Source organism: Prunus mume, linkage group LG2 (genome assembly GCF_029339155.1).
Source record: "Prunus mume cultivar Tortuosa linkage group LG2, ASM2933915v1, whole genome shotgun sequence".
In the NCBI taxonomy this organism is placed as follows: domain Eukaryota; kingdom Viridiplantae; phylum Streptophyta; class Magnoliopsida; order Rosales; family Rosaceae; genus Prunus; species Prunus mume.
In genome coordinates this window covers 13,828,167-13,845,314 of record NC_142699.1, presented here as the reverse complement: position 1 = coordinate 13,845,314, position 17,148 = coordinate 13,828,167, and the positions used below count along the sequence as shown (strand labels likewise).

Genomic DNA, 17,148 nt, shown 5'->3' with positions numbered 1-17,148 from the left:
GTCAATGTACACCTATTACGGATTATACCAGCACAATGACGCTAGTCACAATTAATTAAGTGTCAAACTCATCACAAATATAAGCAAAAGCAAAATAGATGCAGTTTCTTTTGAGCCTCTTACCATGACAATGGTTAATGGTACCATTACCATTACCATAATCGGCGGTGAAACTAGAGTAATTATTAGGGGCGATGATCTGATAACATATATCGTGCGGACCGGGAACATAAGTTACCTCACGAAGAATCATAAACAACTCCATTGATGTAGAATCTTGTGCTGGGTAGATTACTTTGTCCGTTCTTTGTCCTACAATAAGGGGAAGGAGGTGGCCAGGGATGAAGCAAAACCAACTTTTCAACCGTGTAGTCGTTGTACAATCAATTGCATGATATCTTCTGGGACTAGTTTCCACCACGGGCTGCTGCTGCTGCTGTTGTTTGCAACAACTTGAGCCAATTTCTTCCTTGTTGTCTCCCTATCATAATCTTGCAATAACATCATGTGAAATACCAAGAAGCAGTAAAGAATTATATCCATCGTCCTTGCCTGCAATCTGCTGCACATATAAGAATAACAAAGAATCATTTCATCAATTCAATTCCTTAAGCCATTCATGATACTTAATTTCCACAACAAAGCTATATCAAATATTGTCTCATACAAAGTGTGTGCGGTTACCTGGTGCCCTTGGATTCCCTTCCCATCAATAATTCTGATGTATTCATCAATTCGATTACCTGGCTGCTTGATTTGGGATATTGTTAGTTCTCCATCGTCATTGTTTTTTATCTTTCGCCATTTTGTTTCTTTCTTGTGATTGGGTGCTACTTTCAATGAAAATTGTAGGGTTTAGTTGCAAAAAGAAGATTCATGAGGATTGGTGCTGCTCTGTGAAGCAGAATTTCTGAACAAATTGTGCGGCCGATGTCCTGACTGCAAAGAGTTATGATTTTGGTCCTGGCCTCCTTGTGTTTTTGGAGGCTCCGGCTTTTCTTAGTACTAGGTTAGCTGCTGTTCTTTTTGGTATGGGGCTTTAGCCCCCCTCTGTACCCACTGAAAAAAAAGATAAAAAAACAGCCCACCACACTGACAATTTCTTATCACAATACCGATGAATATAACTGAACCCTCTGGGGGGCGGGAATTGCAAAATCCCTACTGGCAGTAAACGAAAACTTATATAGGCGTCTGCTCTGCAACAATAACGAGGCCTTCGCGGGAAGTAAAATAAAATGAATGTATAACTATGTCTTCATAAAATTTCTGGACTCCTGAAAATGAAGGGGTTCATTCCCCCAAGAAATCCATCCGGCAGTCATCTCTCTAGCAAAAAGTTCAATACATCGACCACGTTGGAGCCTCGGAGCATACTCATGTAACAATCCTGAAAGAAAAACAGAAAGAAAAAGATCCTATATTGGTAAACGTAGTCTGTATTGCCTATTTGAAAACCGGATACATGAATTGCAAACATGTATCCAACAAATGATTAGTAGTACGTACGTAACTACTACAAACGAAAGAGTTGTTTTTTTTTTTTAATACGAACGAAAGAGTTGTATGTTGTTGGTTAGAAGACTAAAGCTTTAATAAAGGACTACATATCAAATAATATAATCAGTATATCACCTGCAATTGGGGGTTTCCTTGAGTAATCTCCCGGTATGCTTAACATGATTTGATTATCCGGTAGTATAGGTTTGGTATTTGATAGCTGTTTTGAATCTGTAACCTGTGAAGTACCAACATCACAATCAGTAAACAGATTACTAATTCAAAGAAGAAGAAAAAATTGAACCCTTGCAAAGAACCCATGATGCAGCAATGGTGGTAACTAACCTTCCCATGAACGAGGCCCAATAGAAGGCACTCGTATGGCCTGTGATGAAAGAGGTCCAAATCAGAAATCAACGAACCATCTGCTTTGACCTGCATCAGTTCAATAGAACCAGACCTTAGCAAAATGAATTTGCAAAATCGCACTCAATAGAATTCACTATATAAACACACACAACACCGAGAGAGAACCTTCAACCAGAAAAAAGTAGCAACATATTTGACTCCCCATGCAGGAAATAGCTCTTTCTCAACAAAACCACGCAACTTCTCCCTATTTGTCACCCATAAAGCAACAAGTGCTCCATCCGTATGACAAATTTGCTTGACGGGAAGGGATAAGAAATATCGGTTAGGCAAAGTTGAGTACCTATAAGAATGAAAAAACCACCCCATCCAAAATGAAAGTATTATGAATAACATCACCGTATTAAAATCTGTTGTATAATATTAGTTTCAAGCAATGCTATAAAATCACATGGTTATTCAAGAAAACAACATCAGGCATGTAGCCCATCAGAACAACGGGGCCAAACCACACTATATATTAAATTCGCATCAATCACTCATCTACCACTCCAATTTGTTTCAATGGACTTGGCTACCAAAATTCTTAACAGAAATTTAGAAAAAATTTCTTGGTTGCTCTAATACAATTTGTTTTAACGAGAGTCAGTTGGGTAAGCATCCCTTTAGAGTCAATTATCTCTAGGGTGTGCCCCTTATTATATACCTTTAAAGAATAGACATACCTTTAAGTCAAATAAAATGTTCAAAATACAGGAGATGCAAAGATATGGTAATGGTATTAGCAAACAGGATTGCAGGTTCTTTTAAGCTAGAAAATACAATTGGGTAAAATGCCTACCTCTGCTTTTGACGAGCACTTCCATTTTCCCATGGCGGATCAATAACAATAAGATTGAAGCCGCAATCAGACTCAGCTACATTAAAAAATTAAAAAAATTAAAAAAGTTTAAACTACAATCAGAATGCTACTAATAATGTAAATCAGATTTGTACCAACTTCCATAAGAACATAAAAGTAAGAGCATATTGAGAATAAAAAACAACACGAAATGGTTGTGAAAACTTAATAAAGTACTTCAGGTATCAATAACCTTGGAGATAACATCAAATACCGTTGAATGCATAATGACATTTCCACCATTAAGCATCTAGTTTGGGCAATTTACTCCTACAGACATTCAGAACCAGATTCTGCAGATAAATATGGGTTTGAAATGCAGGAATTACCAGGAATTAGATTGTGAATCTGCCCCAGATCAGACTTCCACATGATAGAAAATAAATCATATAAGAAACATGGTAAAGTAGCTTGCGTTGTTTATCTCAGTTTTTAAAAAGAAAAATAGTCAGTAAGTCGGCATACCATGTAGAAGGAACTCTCTGGAGGTAAGATATATCGACTATTCAAAAGTTCAGCCTCCACATCTTCACTGGTCTCATTAACGACTAAGTTGTTAAACACAGGGAATGCACGTTGTTCACAGTATTGAATAGTAGGGGCACCTAAGAAAACAGAGTAGGAGTCATTTTCAATTTCAGAAATTTGCAAAACCACTCGATATGAGAATGATAAAGAGCATGGACTTCAAATAATTAACCAACCTCCATTATCGAGCAATCAAGCAACCTGATAAGCCAATAGTCTTGATAAAACAACAAATGACCAACATTTCAATTTACCCAAAAAAGAAAGAATTAAAGGCAAAAAATTTAAATAATAAAACCAACCTCCATCTTCCCTTGCGCTGTCATTTGGATGGAAATTCAGAGTAATCTCGTAGAGCGGTGCCTGCCAGACCCGCCCGAGTTCAACAAGTGACTGTTCAGCTCCAGGAGACGATGTTGAAGGACCCAAATTCCCCTTCAAATTGCTCACAACCTCTAAAAGCTCAGTTGCTCTAACTAAAGATTCATGCGCCTTCAGCAAAAAAGGTCTCACTTCCTGCAATAATCAACATCAAATCGAACACTAAGGCTCCGCTTGGAAAATCTCAAAAACATTCAAGTTTAAAACTTGCAATCGCACTAAGGGTAGTGACTGTGTAATTACCTGATGGCGTTGATCGGCGGCTCGTTCTCTGTCGTTGAGAGGCTGAGGTTTCTTCTCCTTCCGCTTTCGCTTTCTGAAATTTGAAGAAACCCTAGCCTCTTGACCAGCGTGTTTGGAGTCGAAAGAGCGAGAGTAGTAGGCGGAAGGAGAGACCCTAAACCTGGTGTAGGAGCGGTTGAGGACGCGAACCGGGTCGATGAAAACGGCGTTCGAATCTTCTAACCGGTAAACGCCGGATTCCAAAAACTCCGATAGCTTATTGCTGGTTTTCGAGTCCTCCATTATCAGGACTGGCCAGTCCCGCTAGGTTTCGCCGTCCAGCTTTCGCTGTGAGAAATCTCCCGCCGCATCAAATGGGCCTACAATCCAAAGGGCTCAAATGGTCTGACGCCAAGTTCAATAAATAAGCTGGCCCAGCCCAATTAAGGCCCATGTACATTTGAACCCAACAATTTTATTTTTATTTTTTTATAATATTTACTTAAATATTTTGCCGGTGATAATGGGATCACTCTGTCTTACTTCAAAGTATTTTTCGTATGATATATATATTTCCTTTTTATATGAAGCAAACAAATAATAGTATTAATGGTTGGACACTTGAATCGGGCAATTGCCGTTTGACCCTACCAAACCTATGGAAAATTTTGACCATATGTGATTATCAAATTATCAAGAGATATTTAGTCATATACTTATTTTTAGCACTTAATTTCTATAAACAAACCCAAAAAATGACAGCTGATCATATTAAATTTAATTTTGATTATTAAATTACTTTGATATACTATTGAGTGTTTTGAGCTTTTTTATAAGATTTTTGGGTTAGGTTTGTTAAGAAATCAATGACAGTTTTGTAATTTAAAATAAGTTAAAAGTATTTTTGTTATGTTGTAAATGAACTTTAAGTGTATTTATAAAATCCATGTCATGTATGATTTTTTTAATAATTTGAACTTCTATATTTGGTATAATAATAAATCTCTCAATTATTAAAGTGGCAATTCAATTCGATATGGTTGAGGGAGAGAGGGGTGCTTTGCCTACGTCTCCCCCTGGCGTCTGTTCTAGATGACCGCACGCATGACAATAAAAGTCATGTCGTCACAACTTGATATTTTGACTTAATATTAGCCACCACTTTTGTTTATCTTGTTATATTTCGCACCATTAAAAGGTGACATGGTCATTTTCATTAACGTGCCAATACTAAGGCTACACCACATCATATTAAATGTGACATGGTATTTTATAGATCAATACATCTGCAACTAATTAAGTATCGAGTTTTGATAAATCAAAAAAGGAGGTATTGAGCTTTTATAAATAAATGAAAATATTAAATATCGAACTCATCACAAATATATCATCATTTATATTCATATGAGTTAAATATGAGACATCCTCTAATTAAGTATAGGCAAGTCGGTAAGAAAGAAGATAGTAATTGATAGAAATCAAAGGCTGACAATGTTAAAGAATATCGTTAATATATCGCGAGTTGTGTTGAGCATGGAATTTTCCAGGAAAGCGCGGCAAAGTAATAGGAGGAGGGCATGAGTGGGGTGCAAAAGATTAACGGGATTGCGTGACTGGGCCAATGACGAAGCAACACGTAGTGGTTTCTTATTTCTCAGTGGCCAAAAGTAGAAACAACGATGAAATGGGTAACTCGGGTTAACTCACCCTGGGCTTCGTTCACTGACGCAGCAGCCCTATAAATAGCCGGTGACCCCAACCCAACTTTAATTGTTTAGAGTGGAAATTAAGGAGCGAGCAGGAGAAGGCAGTGGCTCTCTGGTCGTCTCAAAACCCCAAAGGTTAGAGCTTGATCAACTTCTCACTATTGTTGGGTTAATTAATTATGTTACTATTATATCAGATTATTTATATGATAAGTAATTAAAGTGTATGTACAATAGTTTTTAATTTGAAGATGGGGAACTCTCCTGGGATATTCTTCTGCTGTTCGTGGCACGCTTTCTCATTTCTTTTATCTCTTTCTGATGTTCTTCATAGTTTTGAATCATATATCAAACTGATTTCTTGTTAATGAGGAAATGAAAGGTTGAGTAAAGAGAAAGATGAAACTTTTGTTTTCATGTTAGCATGAGTCAGTCGTCGTCAATGGGTATGTTCGGTCCTGTTGACTCCAAGTCTTGGTTCCTCTGAGAGGCTGAGACCCAAAGTTTAAGATTTTAGAATTTTGAAAACTAATTTTCTTGTTGTTCTGATACTTTCCCAACTTGATCATTGGCTTTTTGACTGTTTAACGCAGATGGGTTGCTTCTGTTTGTTGTAGTAATGTAATTTGGTTTATGGATAGTTTGTGTTTTTTGGATGACACCCCTTTCGATTCGCCTGTGAATTATTTGAATTTTATTGGATTTGTGTGATGGATTCGTTTCAGACTTGAAAATAACAAAAATTTCAAATGTTGTTGGTCAAGTTTTTACCCTGCAATCCGACTGGATTCGAAGAGACTCAAAACATAAGCCTTATCATATCAGTGATGTAATTTAATGTTTGGTTTATTATTCTTAGATCGCTGTTGTAACATCTCGAATATTAGTTGATGATGTTGTACTAGTCTAAGGTGCTGCTTGATTGTATTAGCGATTTTAAGATTTGATCTAGATTTGATCCAAGATTTTCTTGCTCCTCTTTATTTTGTTGGTGAACTCTTCTTCAGTAAGTTTTGTCATTAATTCAATATTAGTTTGACTAATTGGACATATAAGCAGCTTGAATCTTGATATTTGACTAATTCAATATTATTTTTCTCAAACATTTAGGTTACAAATAGCTGCTTCAATCTTGATACTTGGTTGACTTTTTCAATTGGTTCTTTGTGTTTAACCTTCCTTTTGCAGACTACTGATCAGGGACTAAATTCATCAGAATTTTTTTCCCTTTTGATTCAGTCGTCATGCGCCCACAATCTGCTGCCCTGCCTGCTGATATTGGTTTTCAGTGTACCGATGAGGAGCTCTGTATTTCTCTAGGGAAAATAATTAGTGGATCCCCTCTTCCAGGCAATGTGATTGAAGATGCAAATCCTTACCAACTAGTGCCCTCAAATTTACCTGGTACTTTTCAGATCTTAGAAGCTATAAACCCTTCAATGTGGTGTGGGGAATACTCTTATTTTGATTTAATCAAGTTGATTAGTTGAGTTATATGCAGATGTTATTTGGTACTTCATTCACTCTAATGACAGGACCGTTTATATGCAGATGGTTTTTGGTACTTCATTCACTCTAATGAGAACAAACCTACAAATTTTGGATATTGGAGAACCAAAGGGGAGGCCTGCAGAATATTCTCAAACTCTTCCATCACTGGTTGGAGAGCTACTCTTGAGTTCTATCAAGGCCATGCCCCTCATGAAAGTAAAACCAATTGGGTGATGCAAGAATACTGGCTAACTCAGAAGAAGTTGTCTGAAGACAGCAAGGCAAAGGTAATTGATTGAGGCTTCCAATCCTGTATTTCTTTACCTGATTCGTTCTATTTGTTTTGTTCTCTACCCAACCTGCCAGTCAATTGCCAGTTTGGTTGGATAATGTGCAGGAACCCAGGTCACTTTGCAGAGTCTTTTGTAGCAATGAACAAAAATCGAACTGCAAAAATCTTCAGAAGATGGTTAGTTCTGATAGTGCTAGTTACTCAACACATTCAGCTGTTCCACGTGCCAAGAATTGTACTAGTCACAGTTCCACAAGCAAGCCTCAGGTTGGTTAATTAGGATCCTATGGGTCATTAAATCTAGCAGCTTGAAATATATATTTTGCAGTGACAGCAGCTGATTTCTTGTGCAGAATTTAATTTCTTTTAAACAACATTTTTTATTTCTAGCTTTTGTGCGGATGGAACCATGATGCTTCCTTTTGATCATTCCTCTTATGGATGTGATGGCTTGCTATATCTTGTAGGTGATCAAGGATAATGAAAGGGGAACATTAATAGTTACAGAAAGAGGTCCAGATCATAATGTACAAATTATGCCTGAAATCGATTACGTTTCCAGAGGTGACTACTTGGAACTGCTGGATCTTGATACACCAGCATCCTTTTCTTTTAGTTCAGATTCAAGTTGCTTGACTATGTCATCGGATGAATGCTTCGATTCTCTGGCATTGTTAGAAGAACTAGAGCCTAAAAACAGCCAAGACTTGGTAAACAAGAATGCAGGTTGCAAGTTCAGTATCTCTGCACCTCCAAGATCAGATGAGTTGGTCATGTTTGCAGCCTCTTCAGGTACATAAAAATACTTCTTATGTTTGGTGTAGATGACACACTCTGTCAGTTCCTTTTTTGTTCTTTTCTCTGTTGTAATAATTTCCTGAAAAGATTAAAGTGCTTCTTATGCTTGTTGTTTTGAAGAAGCCTAAAAATACCCAATTTGTTTTTGGTTAATAGGATCTTTCAGCAAGTCTCCAAGTGAAGAAAGAGTCAAAACTCATTCTCCAATTCCTGGTTCAGCTGTTTGTGGCAAGATCTCAGGAAAGACTTCAAACAATATGAGCAGAATTCAGAAACCAGATAATAGGAATGAAGGAGGCCCATCAACTTCTCATAATATTGATGTGTCACCCAGCAGCAATACTGCATCCCAAGAAGGAAAAAGGAGGGCTAGAACTATTGGCAGAACCGAAAAGCTTAAGAAGAAGTATTTCTGCTTCATGCCATTTTAGGTCCTCTCTCCATTCTACACGTGTATTTATTATGTATATTAGTGATTTGTATTAGCAAATAATTAGTACATTTACAGTACTTAGAGGTGGTTCAAAGTTGGGAAGGGGGTAGGTCACTAGTGTTCAGGAAGAAAGGAAAAGGGTAGGAGAATTGATTAAGCTGTTCTTTGTTGAAAAATACATTTTTCGACATTCTTTTGTAGAACGTAAACTTAATTCTGCTATTTGTGTGTGCTTGATTAATATATATATACAAAACCAAAAGAGATGTTACTCTTTTAACTCATTTTTCTGTTATTTGTTTGCCTTTTCTTTTTATTGTCTCGTTTTTTATTTAACTCATCAGAAGCAATTGGGTTCACCCCACCCGAAAAAAATAAAAAAAAAGTAGAATAATCCCAAGTCCTAACTAACACAGCACCCACCCAGCTTAAAGAAATATATAAAACTAGATGCAAGGATTGACCATTGACCTAATCTATACTCTCTGTTACATGTGTTTGCTTACCTTTAGCTGTGGAAGTCAAAGTTACATGTCAGGGGGCATCTATACATGCTTTTGAATGTGACGGCATGCCATTTTAAACCCCTTTCCCCTCACACTCCATTACTCCCATCTGTACTGTGCAGTCACTTATTCACATTTAGCAATCTCCAATCGTTGATCAATACATGTAGTGCACCAACGGTTGGAAGACCGCACGAACACAACCAAATGCAAATAATACAAGCAATTAATGTACTATGATCTTCTGGATATGGGTATCATCCGACGCCACTAAGAATGAGCAGCAAACGATGGTCCACAAGATGAAAAATGCATGCTGGTCTTCTTGTGGTTTTCCCCACATATGATCATTTTTGCAAATGTTATTTCGATGAGGAGGAAGGGGTGTGAATTTCGATCGATTTTTAGGACAGATAAAATGTTAGGGGGTCATTTGGTAACGTTTTCGAAGCCTTTTTTCTTCTTCTTTTTTTAATCAAAAACGCGTTAAGCATGTCGTTTTCATTTTCACTTAAATTCGTTTTCTGAAAACAAATTCACACTCATGTACAAAAACTGAAAACACCAAATTATCGTTTTCATTTGATACCCAATGTATTGGTCTGATTGTTTGTTTTTTTTTTTTTTTTGTTGAACTTATTTTTCTTTTTAAATTTTTTTATCTAGGTTTTTCTAATATTAGAATTTTTGTATTATTTTAATTATATTATTATTCTCACATTATACATTTTTCATTGTTTGTAATAATTTTAGCCTTTAAAATATCAGAAATTTTAAAATAAAATAAAAATTAGGACAGAAATTAGCAAAAAATATACTTGAAAAATAATTCACATATTATTATTCTCAAAGTGTCCTACTAGACACGTTTTCACTATTTTTATTTTTTGAATATGTTTTTCAATTAATTTAATATGTTTTTCAATTAATTTACCAGACGTACTTTCGAATCCTGAAAATACAAATTTGTTTTCTCATTTTTATTCTCATAAAATATTCTCAAAAAAATTATCTGAAAAGATTGCCGAACGGGTTAGTGTGTGTATGCATACACTCCTAACTTGTTTTATTGAACTTTCGTCACCAGTACCAGTGCCCTTTTTTTTTTTTTTTGGTTGGGTCTGAACCAGTACCAGTGCCCTAATTGTTCTGTTTTGTGTTCTTTCCCTTTCAAACGAGGAGCAACATGGAATGTACGGAAGAAAAAATAAACTAGTTAGACAGTGGAGCCCAATGTCTTGTCTGCTCCAGCAATCACTCCTCCAAGCTGGGCCTCCTCCTACTTTACAACTTACAACCAGGCCTCATTCACAACGCAAACTTCCAATTTTATTTCTTTCTTTTTTTGGGTCTTGTATTTCTGTGTTTTTTTAAATAAAAAAATAAAAAAAATTCTTAATTTGGTATATTTAATTTAAATATCATTAAACAAAAAAATCATAATTCATAACACCCTTATAAAATAAAATTTTAAGAAGGTGGCTGTCACATAAAATTCATAAAAAATAATATATATAAAAATTGTTAGTTGGTTCCTTCCTTCCTTCCACTGAGAACCCTTTTGCAAACTTCTGGAAGCTTTTCAATGGATCGGTAACGTAACCGATAAGAATCGCATTGTAGTCATACTACCTCTTTCACTAGTCGCCACATAAGGACAAATAAAAGTATAACCAAAAATAGGAAAAAAAAAACCCGTAATTAACACTAAGAGCATCTCAAAGATAGTATGCAAATAAAATAGGCAAAATTGTATTATAACAACTTCAGTGGTATGTTGCCTACCCATTTTTCTCGTAAAAATTAGCCACTTCAAGGTACTATGCAATACAAGTCTACAAACCACTATTATATTTATTTTTATCTTTTACATTTACTATTATATTTTATAAAGAGGAGGTGAGAGAGTAGAGATGATATTTTATATTATATAAAAACTCAATTTACCTTTTTCAATTTACCTTTTTAAATATGTAATATTGCCTTGTTTGGGAGAGTATATATATTTTGCCTACTCATTTACCTATTTCGTTGGAGCATAAAAATGCTGATGTGGCAAAACAAATGAAATTTACCTACTCATTTGCCTCTTCCCTTATAGATGCTCTAAACACTACTTTTGTTTTGTATTTAGCTTTGGGATCCCTCAGCTTTTGTAAATTTACTAATACCACCCACTTGAATCGGTGGTGCGCTGCTCTATCAAGTCTGATGGCTGAGATCCAACGGTGGTGGTGGGTCATTACAAAAAAGAAAAGAAAACAACAAGTTTGAAATTTCCATGTTTTGATTTGTCCCTTTCGTTTAGCTTTTATGCCGAGGTGTCCGAAAGGTCCACCGCTCTTTCAACTTTGTGATCATTACACATGCTATAGGAGCATGTCTGCTTTTCTAAATACTATCCAATCCAATCAAACGGCTGGACTAAAACTCCCAACCATCCAACGGTAACCACCGCTGCCCTCCCAAATCCACGGCTTCTAATGCTTGGTTCTGGCGGGAAATTGTACCCCCTAAAAGAGGCAAGAGATATAGATAAGTTAACTTATTTATTTTAATCTAATTAATTGGTTTTTGTTTGGGTAAAATATTGTGTTGTTTAAAACTGTGTGTGAGTGAGGGACAGATGTACAAGTCCCATGTTGGATAAGACAACACCGACGGCAGGTAGAGCCTTCCCTCCTCAGCGCCCAGTGGGCCCTACCTCCTCCCAACGATGAATTTCGGATTTCCGTTACGTTTCCAATCCCCGTAACGTTTCTCCCGCTTTTTTGAGAAATTACTAACCGCCCCTTTTTCTTTTTAATTTATTTACCAATCAGCATCACAACAACTATTTGAACGTAACACTAATTTCTTAATAACTTTTAAAAATTAAAGTAACAAATATCCGCAAGTTGATTTAGTTCAAGTGGCTAAAAGTAATTATACATACACTAAAATCATATGTTCTGATTTTTCCTCCTTTAATTAATAGCACTTGTATAAAAAGAAAAAAGAAAACTGACAAGTATTCTATTATGCGATTTTAGTAGATAGAGACATTACTATACAAAAACAATATTAGCATCATTACTTAATAATCATATGGGTTAAATTAGATAAACACAGTCTAAATCAGTCTATCTCCTTAAAATTTTCCAGCTTGAGTCTTGACCATAGAACTTCTATTTTCGTGGACACATTTATTGAGTGAGTTCAAAATTCAAACCCCCCATGACATTTATAGTACGGAACCACATAGCATAGCAGCTCCAATAATTCTAGACATTGGGAAAAAAAAACCTCTGTAAATGGAATGTATAAGGGTATTTTCGTCATTTGGACCAAGACCCACTACCTCATTATCTCATTCCCCTCCAGTCAAACGGTCAACACCCAGTAACTCTGCTTCAAAAATCCAAACCGCTAGTGGTATTGCATCATGCCGCGACCTCGGCTTACTGTGTGAAACGCATAATTAAGGAGAACTACAGCCGGACGTGGCACTCTCCGATTCGTCAGTTGCGAGTCTTCGGGATTCATAGCAACACACCAATAAAGAATACCAGTCACTCTCATCCCTCCTCTCTCTCCCTCCCTCTCTCTTGTTCCCTCTCCCTCTCTCTGTGTCTCTGTGTTTTTTATCTGCTAAAACTCCCAATTTTGGCTCCAATTTCCCTCCTTTCTGTCCCCAAAACTCCCAAATACGTATAGAGCAATGCATGATCTTTCGTTTAAATGCAATTTTGAGTCCTAATACTAACGTTTTCACCGACTAATTCAATCACTGAGTTCAAGCGGAAATGCTTGAGGCAATGGAGAGTTCCGTCCATGGCGGTTTCTCTCACTTGCAGAGTTGTGGTGACAGTAGTGAAGAGGAGCTCTCTGTGCTTCCTCGCCACACCAAGGTGGTGGTGACTGGGAATAACAGGACCAAGTCTGTCCTTGTTGGTCTCCAGGGCGTGGTCAAGAAGGCTGTGGGGCTTGGCGGGTGGCATTGGCTGGTAATTCCCTTCGTCTATTTAGGTTTTTGGGAAAAATAGATTTTTGGATATCGCGGTCCATCTGTGCCTTCAATTTTTTTCTTAAATTTCTTTTGTTTGCATTTTGGAAATTTGAGTTTAATTGGAACTTTTTAAATCTAATTGACATTGTTTAAGCAATGCGGACCAATTTTTGTTCTTACTGGGTTTGGTGTTTAATCTACTGTGCTATTGTCTTCCCAATAACTTTGTTTGGTCATTCTGTTCATCAGTTTCAACGCCTCTTTGGTTATTGACACTTTTATCTTTGATTTTTTTTTTCTGATTTATTTATTGCAAATTCCAGCAAGCTTGCTTTTCTTTTTGGGGGGAAATTTCCATATTTTTGTGCTACATGCGTAAATTATCATGAATTCAGATTTCTGTGGAAGTTTCAAGAAGTTATGAATATTGAGTTCTCATTGCATGTTGCATTTTTTAACGGGATCTGAGGATTTAATAGATTTCTATTTAAAGTGGGATTGAAAATTGGGATTTCAATACGGTTTTGTTCATTCCTTTCCGATTGCTTGTGTTAACACCAATAGTTATTTTCTTTTGATTTATTTGGTTGTATGAATTTGAGATTATCTTCCGGAGTATAAAAATTCGAATTTTGTATGTCTTTTGTGGTAAATTTGCAGTATCTATGATTTGGTTTAAAGGAGGATCACCCTTGCGTTTATTTTGGATTTTGGATTTTAGCTTTTCATATCTTTTATTCCTCGCATATTGCAAACTTCGATGGCGTGGTAAATTACAGTTTGGGTACAGATATTCCAACTTTATCATGTAGTTCTTGCATGTTTGGATTGTTGCTAGTTCTCGCATCTGCAAGCCTTGTGTTGAAGTTTTTTAACAGTTTATGGATAATATTTATAACATTCTAGAACTGTCTTGTTTTCTAGGTGATTTATAAAATTTACAAATTTCGTATCAATCTGCTTTGTGATCGTTTACTTTTCTATTCCCTCCAACCCCAATTATAGGGATTAAGTCATTTTGACTCTATTACAAACAGTTTATCCCTTGGTTTTAATGAACTGCTGTTCTCTTTGAAAATGGGAAGCTAGTATGTTTTTTTGATGGTGTGATTGAGTAAGTTCCTTTTGAGCAGTGGAAGATGGGTGGGTGTGCAGGATTACTGATTTTCATTCTTCTCTTGACCTTTGAAAACTACTCTGGGAACTTCTGTAAGCGTTTAAGCCAGGAAATTGAGTATCCTTATCTGGATTTGTCTCTAATTTAGAAAATTGGATTTAATATGGATATATTTTGTTCCTAAACATTTCATTTGGTTTACTTAGAACAGGATTTGTGCTTCTCCTTTTTTTTCTTGCCGATGTCTTGAAAGTTGTGTGTGAATCTGTTCACTTTTTGGGTATTTCTTTAGGCATCTGTACCATGCATGAGAATGGCACCTAACATCCCAATCAATGAATCTACAGGTTCTTACAAATGGCATAGAAGTTAAGCTTCAGAGGAATGCCCTTAGTGTGATTGAAGCTCCTACTGGTAATGAGGAAGATGATGACCTTGATTTTGATAATGTCCAGTGGAATGGATCAGATATGGGTGAGTTTGGTTATGGACCTTAAACATTTTACCTGAAATTATGTTATGACTCTTCTCGACCAGTTGGAACTATGATGCTTTTGGCATAGTGGGTTTTGCGAACCACCAAACTCTCTCATTATTTGTATGTCTTGATTTGCTTTTCAAAGCATGATTGTCAAAAGCAGTCTGAATAATGACTGATATGAGTTTTGTGCTTGACTAGAGTACTATTAGTTGTGTGACTGCATCTGTGCATGCCCTTTGGACTTCGTTAGGGGGTCCCCAGTGCTTTCATATTTTAATTAACTGTTCTCCGGAACTTCTATGAATGTGAACTTGGAACAGTATTTTTATAGAGAAAAGTAGTCGAGGTTGGTACATAGGATCCATTGTGTCTTTACCTTTTACTTTTCCTATCTCTAAATTAAAGCTTTATTGCCTCACTTCTTTATCTTTTTTCTTTGGTTGGTCCCACAATGCTTTCTGATTGTGCTTTTTTCTTAAAATTTATTTTGTATTCCCAGCGTCTGATGACACTCAAAAGTCCCACAGATCAAGGCAAAGAGTGCATAAATCATCTGGATCATCTCACAGGACTATGTGTAGAACTTTCTCTTGTGACTCTCAATCTAAGGGTTCTATTTCTACTCCACGAGGGTCCACGGTAAGTACAGTTGCCCTGTTGACTTTATACTACTTTCATAGTCTGGAAATAGAGGTTGAAATGCCTAGGTGATTTGTAATTTAAAATATCTCCTATTCAGAAAATTGACCTTGGCAAGCTGGAGATGGCTGCTTTATGGAGATATTGGCGACACTTCAATCTTGTGAGTACTTATACCAGCCAAGATCAAATGATTGCTCCGTATTTACATTTCATTTATTTGTGTACTGTGAATTTTTCTAGGTGGATGCCATTCCCAACCCATCGAAAGAGGAACTAATAGATGTTGTTCAGAGGCATTTCATGTCACAGGTACTCACACAATTGCTTGCCTTGTGCTTCATTTTTCTGGTTCAGTGTACTTTAGCTATCTTGCAACATTGAGCACAAGTTGAATGAAAGAAGCCAAATTTATTGACAACATTATAAAGCTTCCATGTTTTTAAATAGCTAGTTATGTTGTCAAGTCCAGCAATGCCCTGTAATCTGATAAGTTTCCAATGTTATTGACAACATTATTAACCATTCAAAACTTTTGTTCATCTGCTGTAGCCAATCGACGAGTTGCAGGTCATTGTGGGGTTTGTTCAGGCTGCGAAGAGACTAAAGACCGTCTGCAAATGACATGGGGGGAGAGAGAGAGAGAGAGAGAGAGATGTTTGAGTGAGGTAGTCGATGCTAACAGATACCTGAACCCCCAATGGCCACTTCCCGTTGGTGATATTCTGTAACATATATGTATCCAGGCTTGTGTATGTTTACATGTTGGTTAGTGGGTTAGTAGTATTACTCTGCTTCTTCTGAGTTATATAGAGGCTCTTACCTTTTTGGTAGCGTAGCTTATGTAGATATTGTAAACTGGTGGGAAGACTTCTCAGAAGAAGACCCTGTGGCTTTCCTTCTAAAAGCTTGGATTAATGTATTGCTGACTGGGGAAGTAGGTTTTTTTCCTTTCTAAAATGTAAATATTCTTAGTTCTCAACTATCATCTTTTATTGGCAACCCTTTGCTGTCTTTCGTTGACCAAGTTCTGATTGCTTTTTTACTGATGTTTTTATCACTTGGTGCGTTTTATAAAACATTGTCTTTTGGTTTTTGATTTTTGGCCAGTGCTGCAAATCCATTGCATTGCATCAAAGGAAGGTCAAAAAGAAAAAGGGGAACTTGTAATTTGATTCAATAATTAAGAGATAGGGATGATTAAGGGATAGGATCTCATCTAAATATCATATATAAAGTCCTCACTGTAGAATTCTTGTACTATTGTGAGTCTACTACTGGCATAAGCATCTGTCGTGTGCATAAGCATCTGTCGAGTCACGCACGTGATTTGGAAAATTATAATCGGGGGAGGAAGCAAGCAGTAGTAACAAATGAAAGGGAAACGTAAATTTATGAATTTCCATTTATCTTTGTTTATACGTCCTCCTATACGACAAAATCAGGAGATTTGAATATCAAAACGGGTCCCATGACTCCCATTGATATTTCTGTCCTATCCATGTCAACCCCTGCCAGCCTCAGACAGAGAGGCCCTCAAAGCTCAAAGAGCTCCAAGTGTCCAAATGTAGGGTCAATGTTTCCCACAACCTCACTATTCAAAATGCAAACTGGAGGACATTTTAAGGCCGGTATAGTAATATTTTAAGGGGTTGTTTTCATTTTCAAATAATAAAAAAGAGATAAAAATATATTTGGTATCCCAAAATAGAAAACACTGAGAATGTTTTTATAAAATGAAAATAAGTTCATGTGTACTTGTAGAAAATAGAAAAAAATTGTTTTCATTCTCATGG

General features: G+C 36.5%; 3 protein-coding genes across 3 annotated transcripts; 2 read left to right on the top strand and 1 right to left on the bottom strand.

Annotated features, from left to right (window-relative positions):
- Positions 1–1,099: 1,099 nt before the first annotated feature.
- On the bottom strand, positions 1,100–4,297 carry LOC103320811 (Methyltransferase MT-A70 family protein). Its single transcript, XM_008222536.3, has 9 exons — positions 3,923–4,297; positions 3,601–3,814; positions 3,236–3,375; positions 3,100–3,133; positions 2,711–2,786; positions 2,035–2,212; positions 1,846–1,935; positions 1,636–1,738; positions 1,100–1,390 (listed from the first exon to the last, which is right to left on the bottom strand). Exons 1-9 carry the CDS (start codon positions 4,202–4,204, stop codon positions 1,251–1,253), a joined length of 1,257 nt encoding a protein of 418 aa, XP_008220758.2. The 5' UTR covers positions 4,205–4,297; the 3' UTR covers positions 1,100–1,250.
- Positions 4,298–5,585: 1,288 nt separating this feature from the next.
- On the top strand, positions 5,586–8,905 carry LOC103320810 (NAC domain-containing protein 96-like). Its single transcript, XM_008222534.3, has 6 exons — positions 5,586–5,742; positions 6,796–7,011; positions 7,159–7,385; positions 7,496–7,657; positions 7,858–8,182; positions 8,345–8,905. The coding sequence occupies exons 2-6, from the start codon at positions 6,852–6,854 to the stop codon at positions 8,617–8,619; spliced, it is 1,149 nt and encodes a 382-aa protein (XP_008220756.2). The 5' UTR covers positions 5,586–5,742; positions 6,796–6,851; the 3' UTR covers positions 8,620–8,905.
- A 3,760-nt stretch (positions 8,906–12,665) lies between these two features.
- Positions 12,666–16,379, top strand: LOC103320809 (uncharacterized). The gene is made up of 6 exons (XM_008222533.3): positions 12,666–13,113; positions 14,580–14,706; positions 15,213–15,352; positions 15,453–15,515; positions 15,596–15,664; positions 15,905–16,379. Exons 1-6 carry the CDS (start codon positions 12,913–12,915, stop codon positions 15,974–15,976), a joined length of 672 nt encoding a protein of 223 aa, XP_008220755.1. The 5' UTR covers positions 12,666–12,912; the 3' UTR covers positions 15,977–16,379.
- Positions 16,380–17,148: the final 769 nt, after the last annotated feature.

What these genes read in the sequence shown, in the direction of transcription:
- LOC103320811 (XM_008222536.3), bottom strand. Translation starts at nt 4,204, where the DNA reads ATGGAGGACTCGAAAACCAGCAATAAGCTATCGGAGTTTTTGGAATCC. An exon ending in AGTGCTCGTCAAAAGCAGAG is followed by an intron (nt 2,213 to 2,710) that starts GTAGGCATTTTA and finishes TCATTCTTATAG; the next exon opens with GTACTCAACTTTGCCTAACC. An exon ending in CTACTTTTTTCTGGTTGAAG is followed by an intron (nt 1,936 to 2,034) that starts GTTCTCTCTCGG and finishes GAACTGATGCAG; the next exon opens with GTCAAAGCAGATGGTTCGTT.
- LOC103320810 (XM_008222534.3), top strand. Translation starts at nt 6,852, where the DNA reads ATGCGCCCACAATCTGCTGCCCTGCCTGCTGATATTGGTTTTCAGTGT. An exon ending in GTTCCACAAGCAAGCCTCAG is followed by an intron (nt 7,658 to 7,857) that starts GTTGGTTAATTA and finishes TATATCTTGTAG; the next exon opens with GTGATCAAGGATAATGAAAG. An exon ending in CATGTTTGCAGCCTCTTCAG is followed by an intron (nt 8,183 to 8,344) that starts GTACATAAAAAT and finishes TTTGGTTAATAG; the next exon opens with GATCTTTCAGCAAGTCTCCA.
- LOC103320809 (XM_008222533.3), top strand. Translation starts at nt 12,913, where the DNA reads ATGCTTGAGGCAATGGAGAGTTCCGTCCATGGCGGTTTCTCTCACTTG. An exon ending in GTGGAATGGATCAGATATGG is followed by an intron (nt 14,707 to 15,212) that starts GTGAGTTTGGTT and finishes TTGTATTCCCAG; the next exon opens with CGTCTGATGACACTCAAAAG. An exon ending in CTACTCCACGAGGGTCCACG is followed by an intron (nt 15,353 to 15,452) that starts GTAAGTACAGTT and finishes TCTCCTATTCAG; the next exon opens with AAAATTGACCTTGGCAAGCT.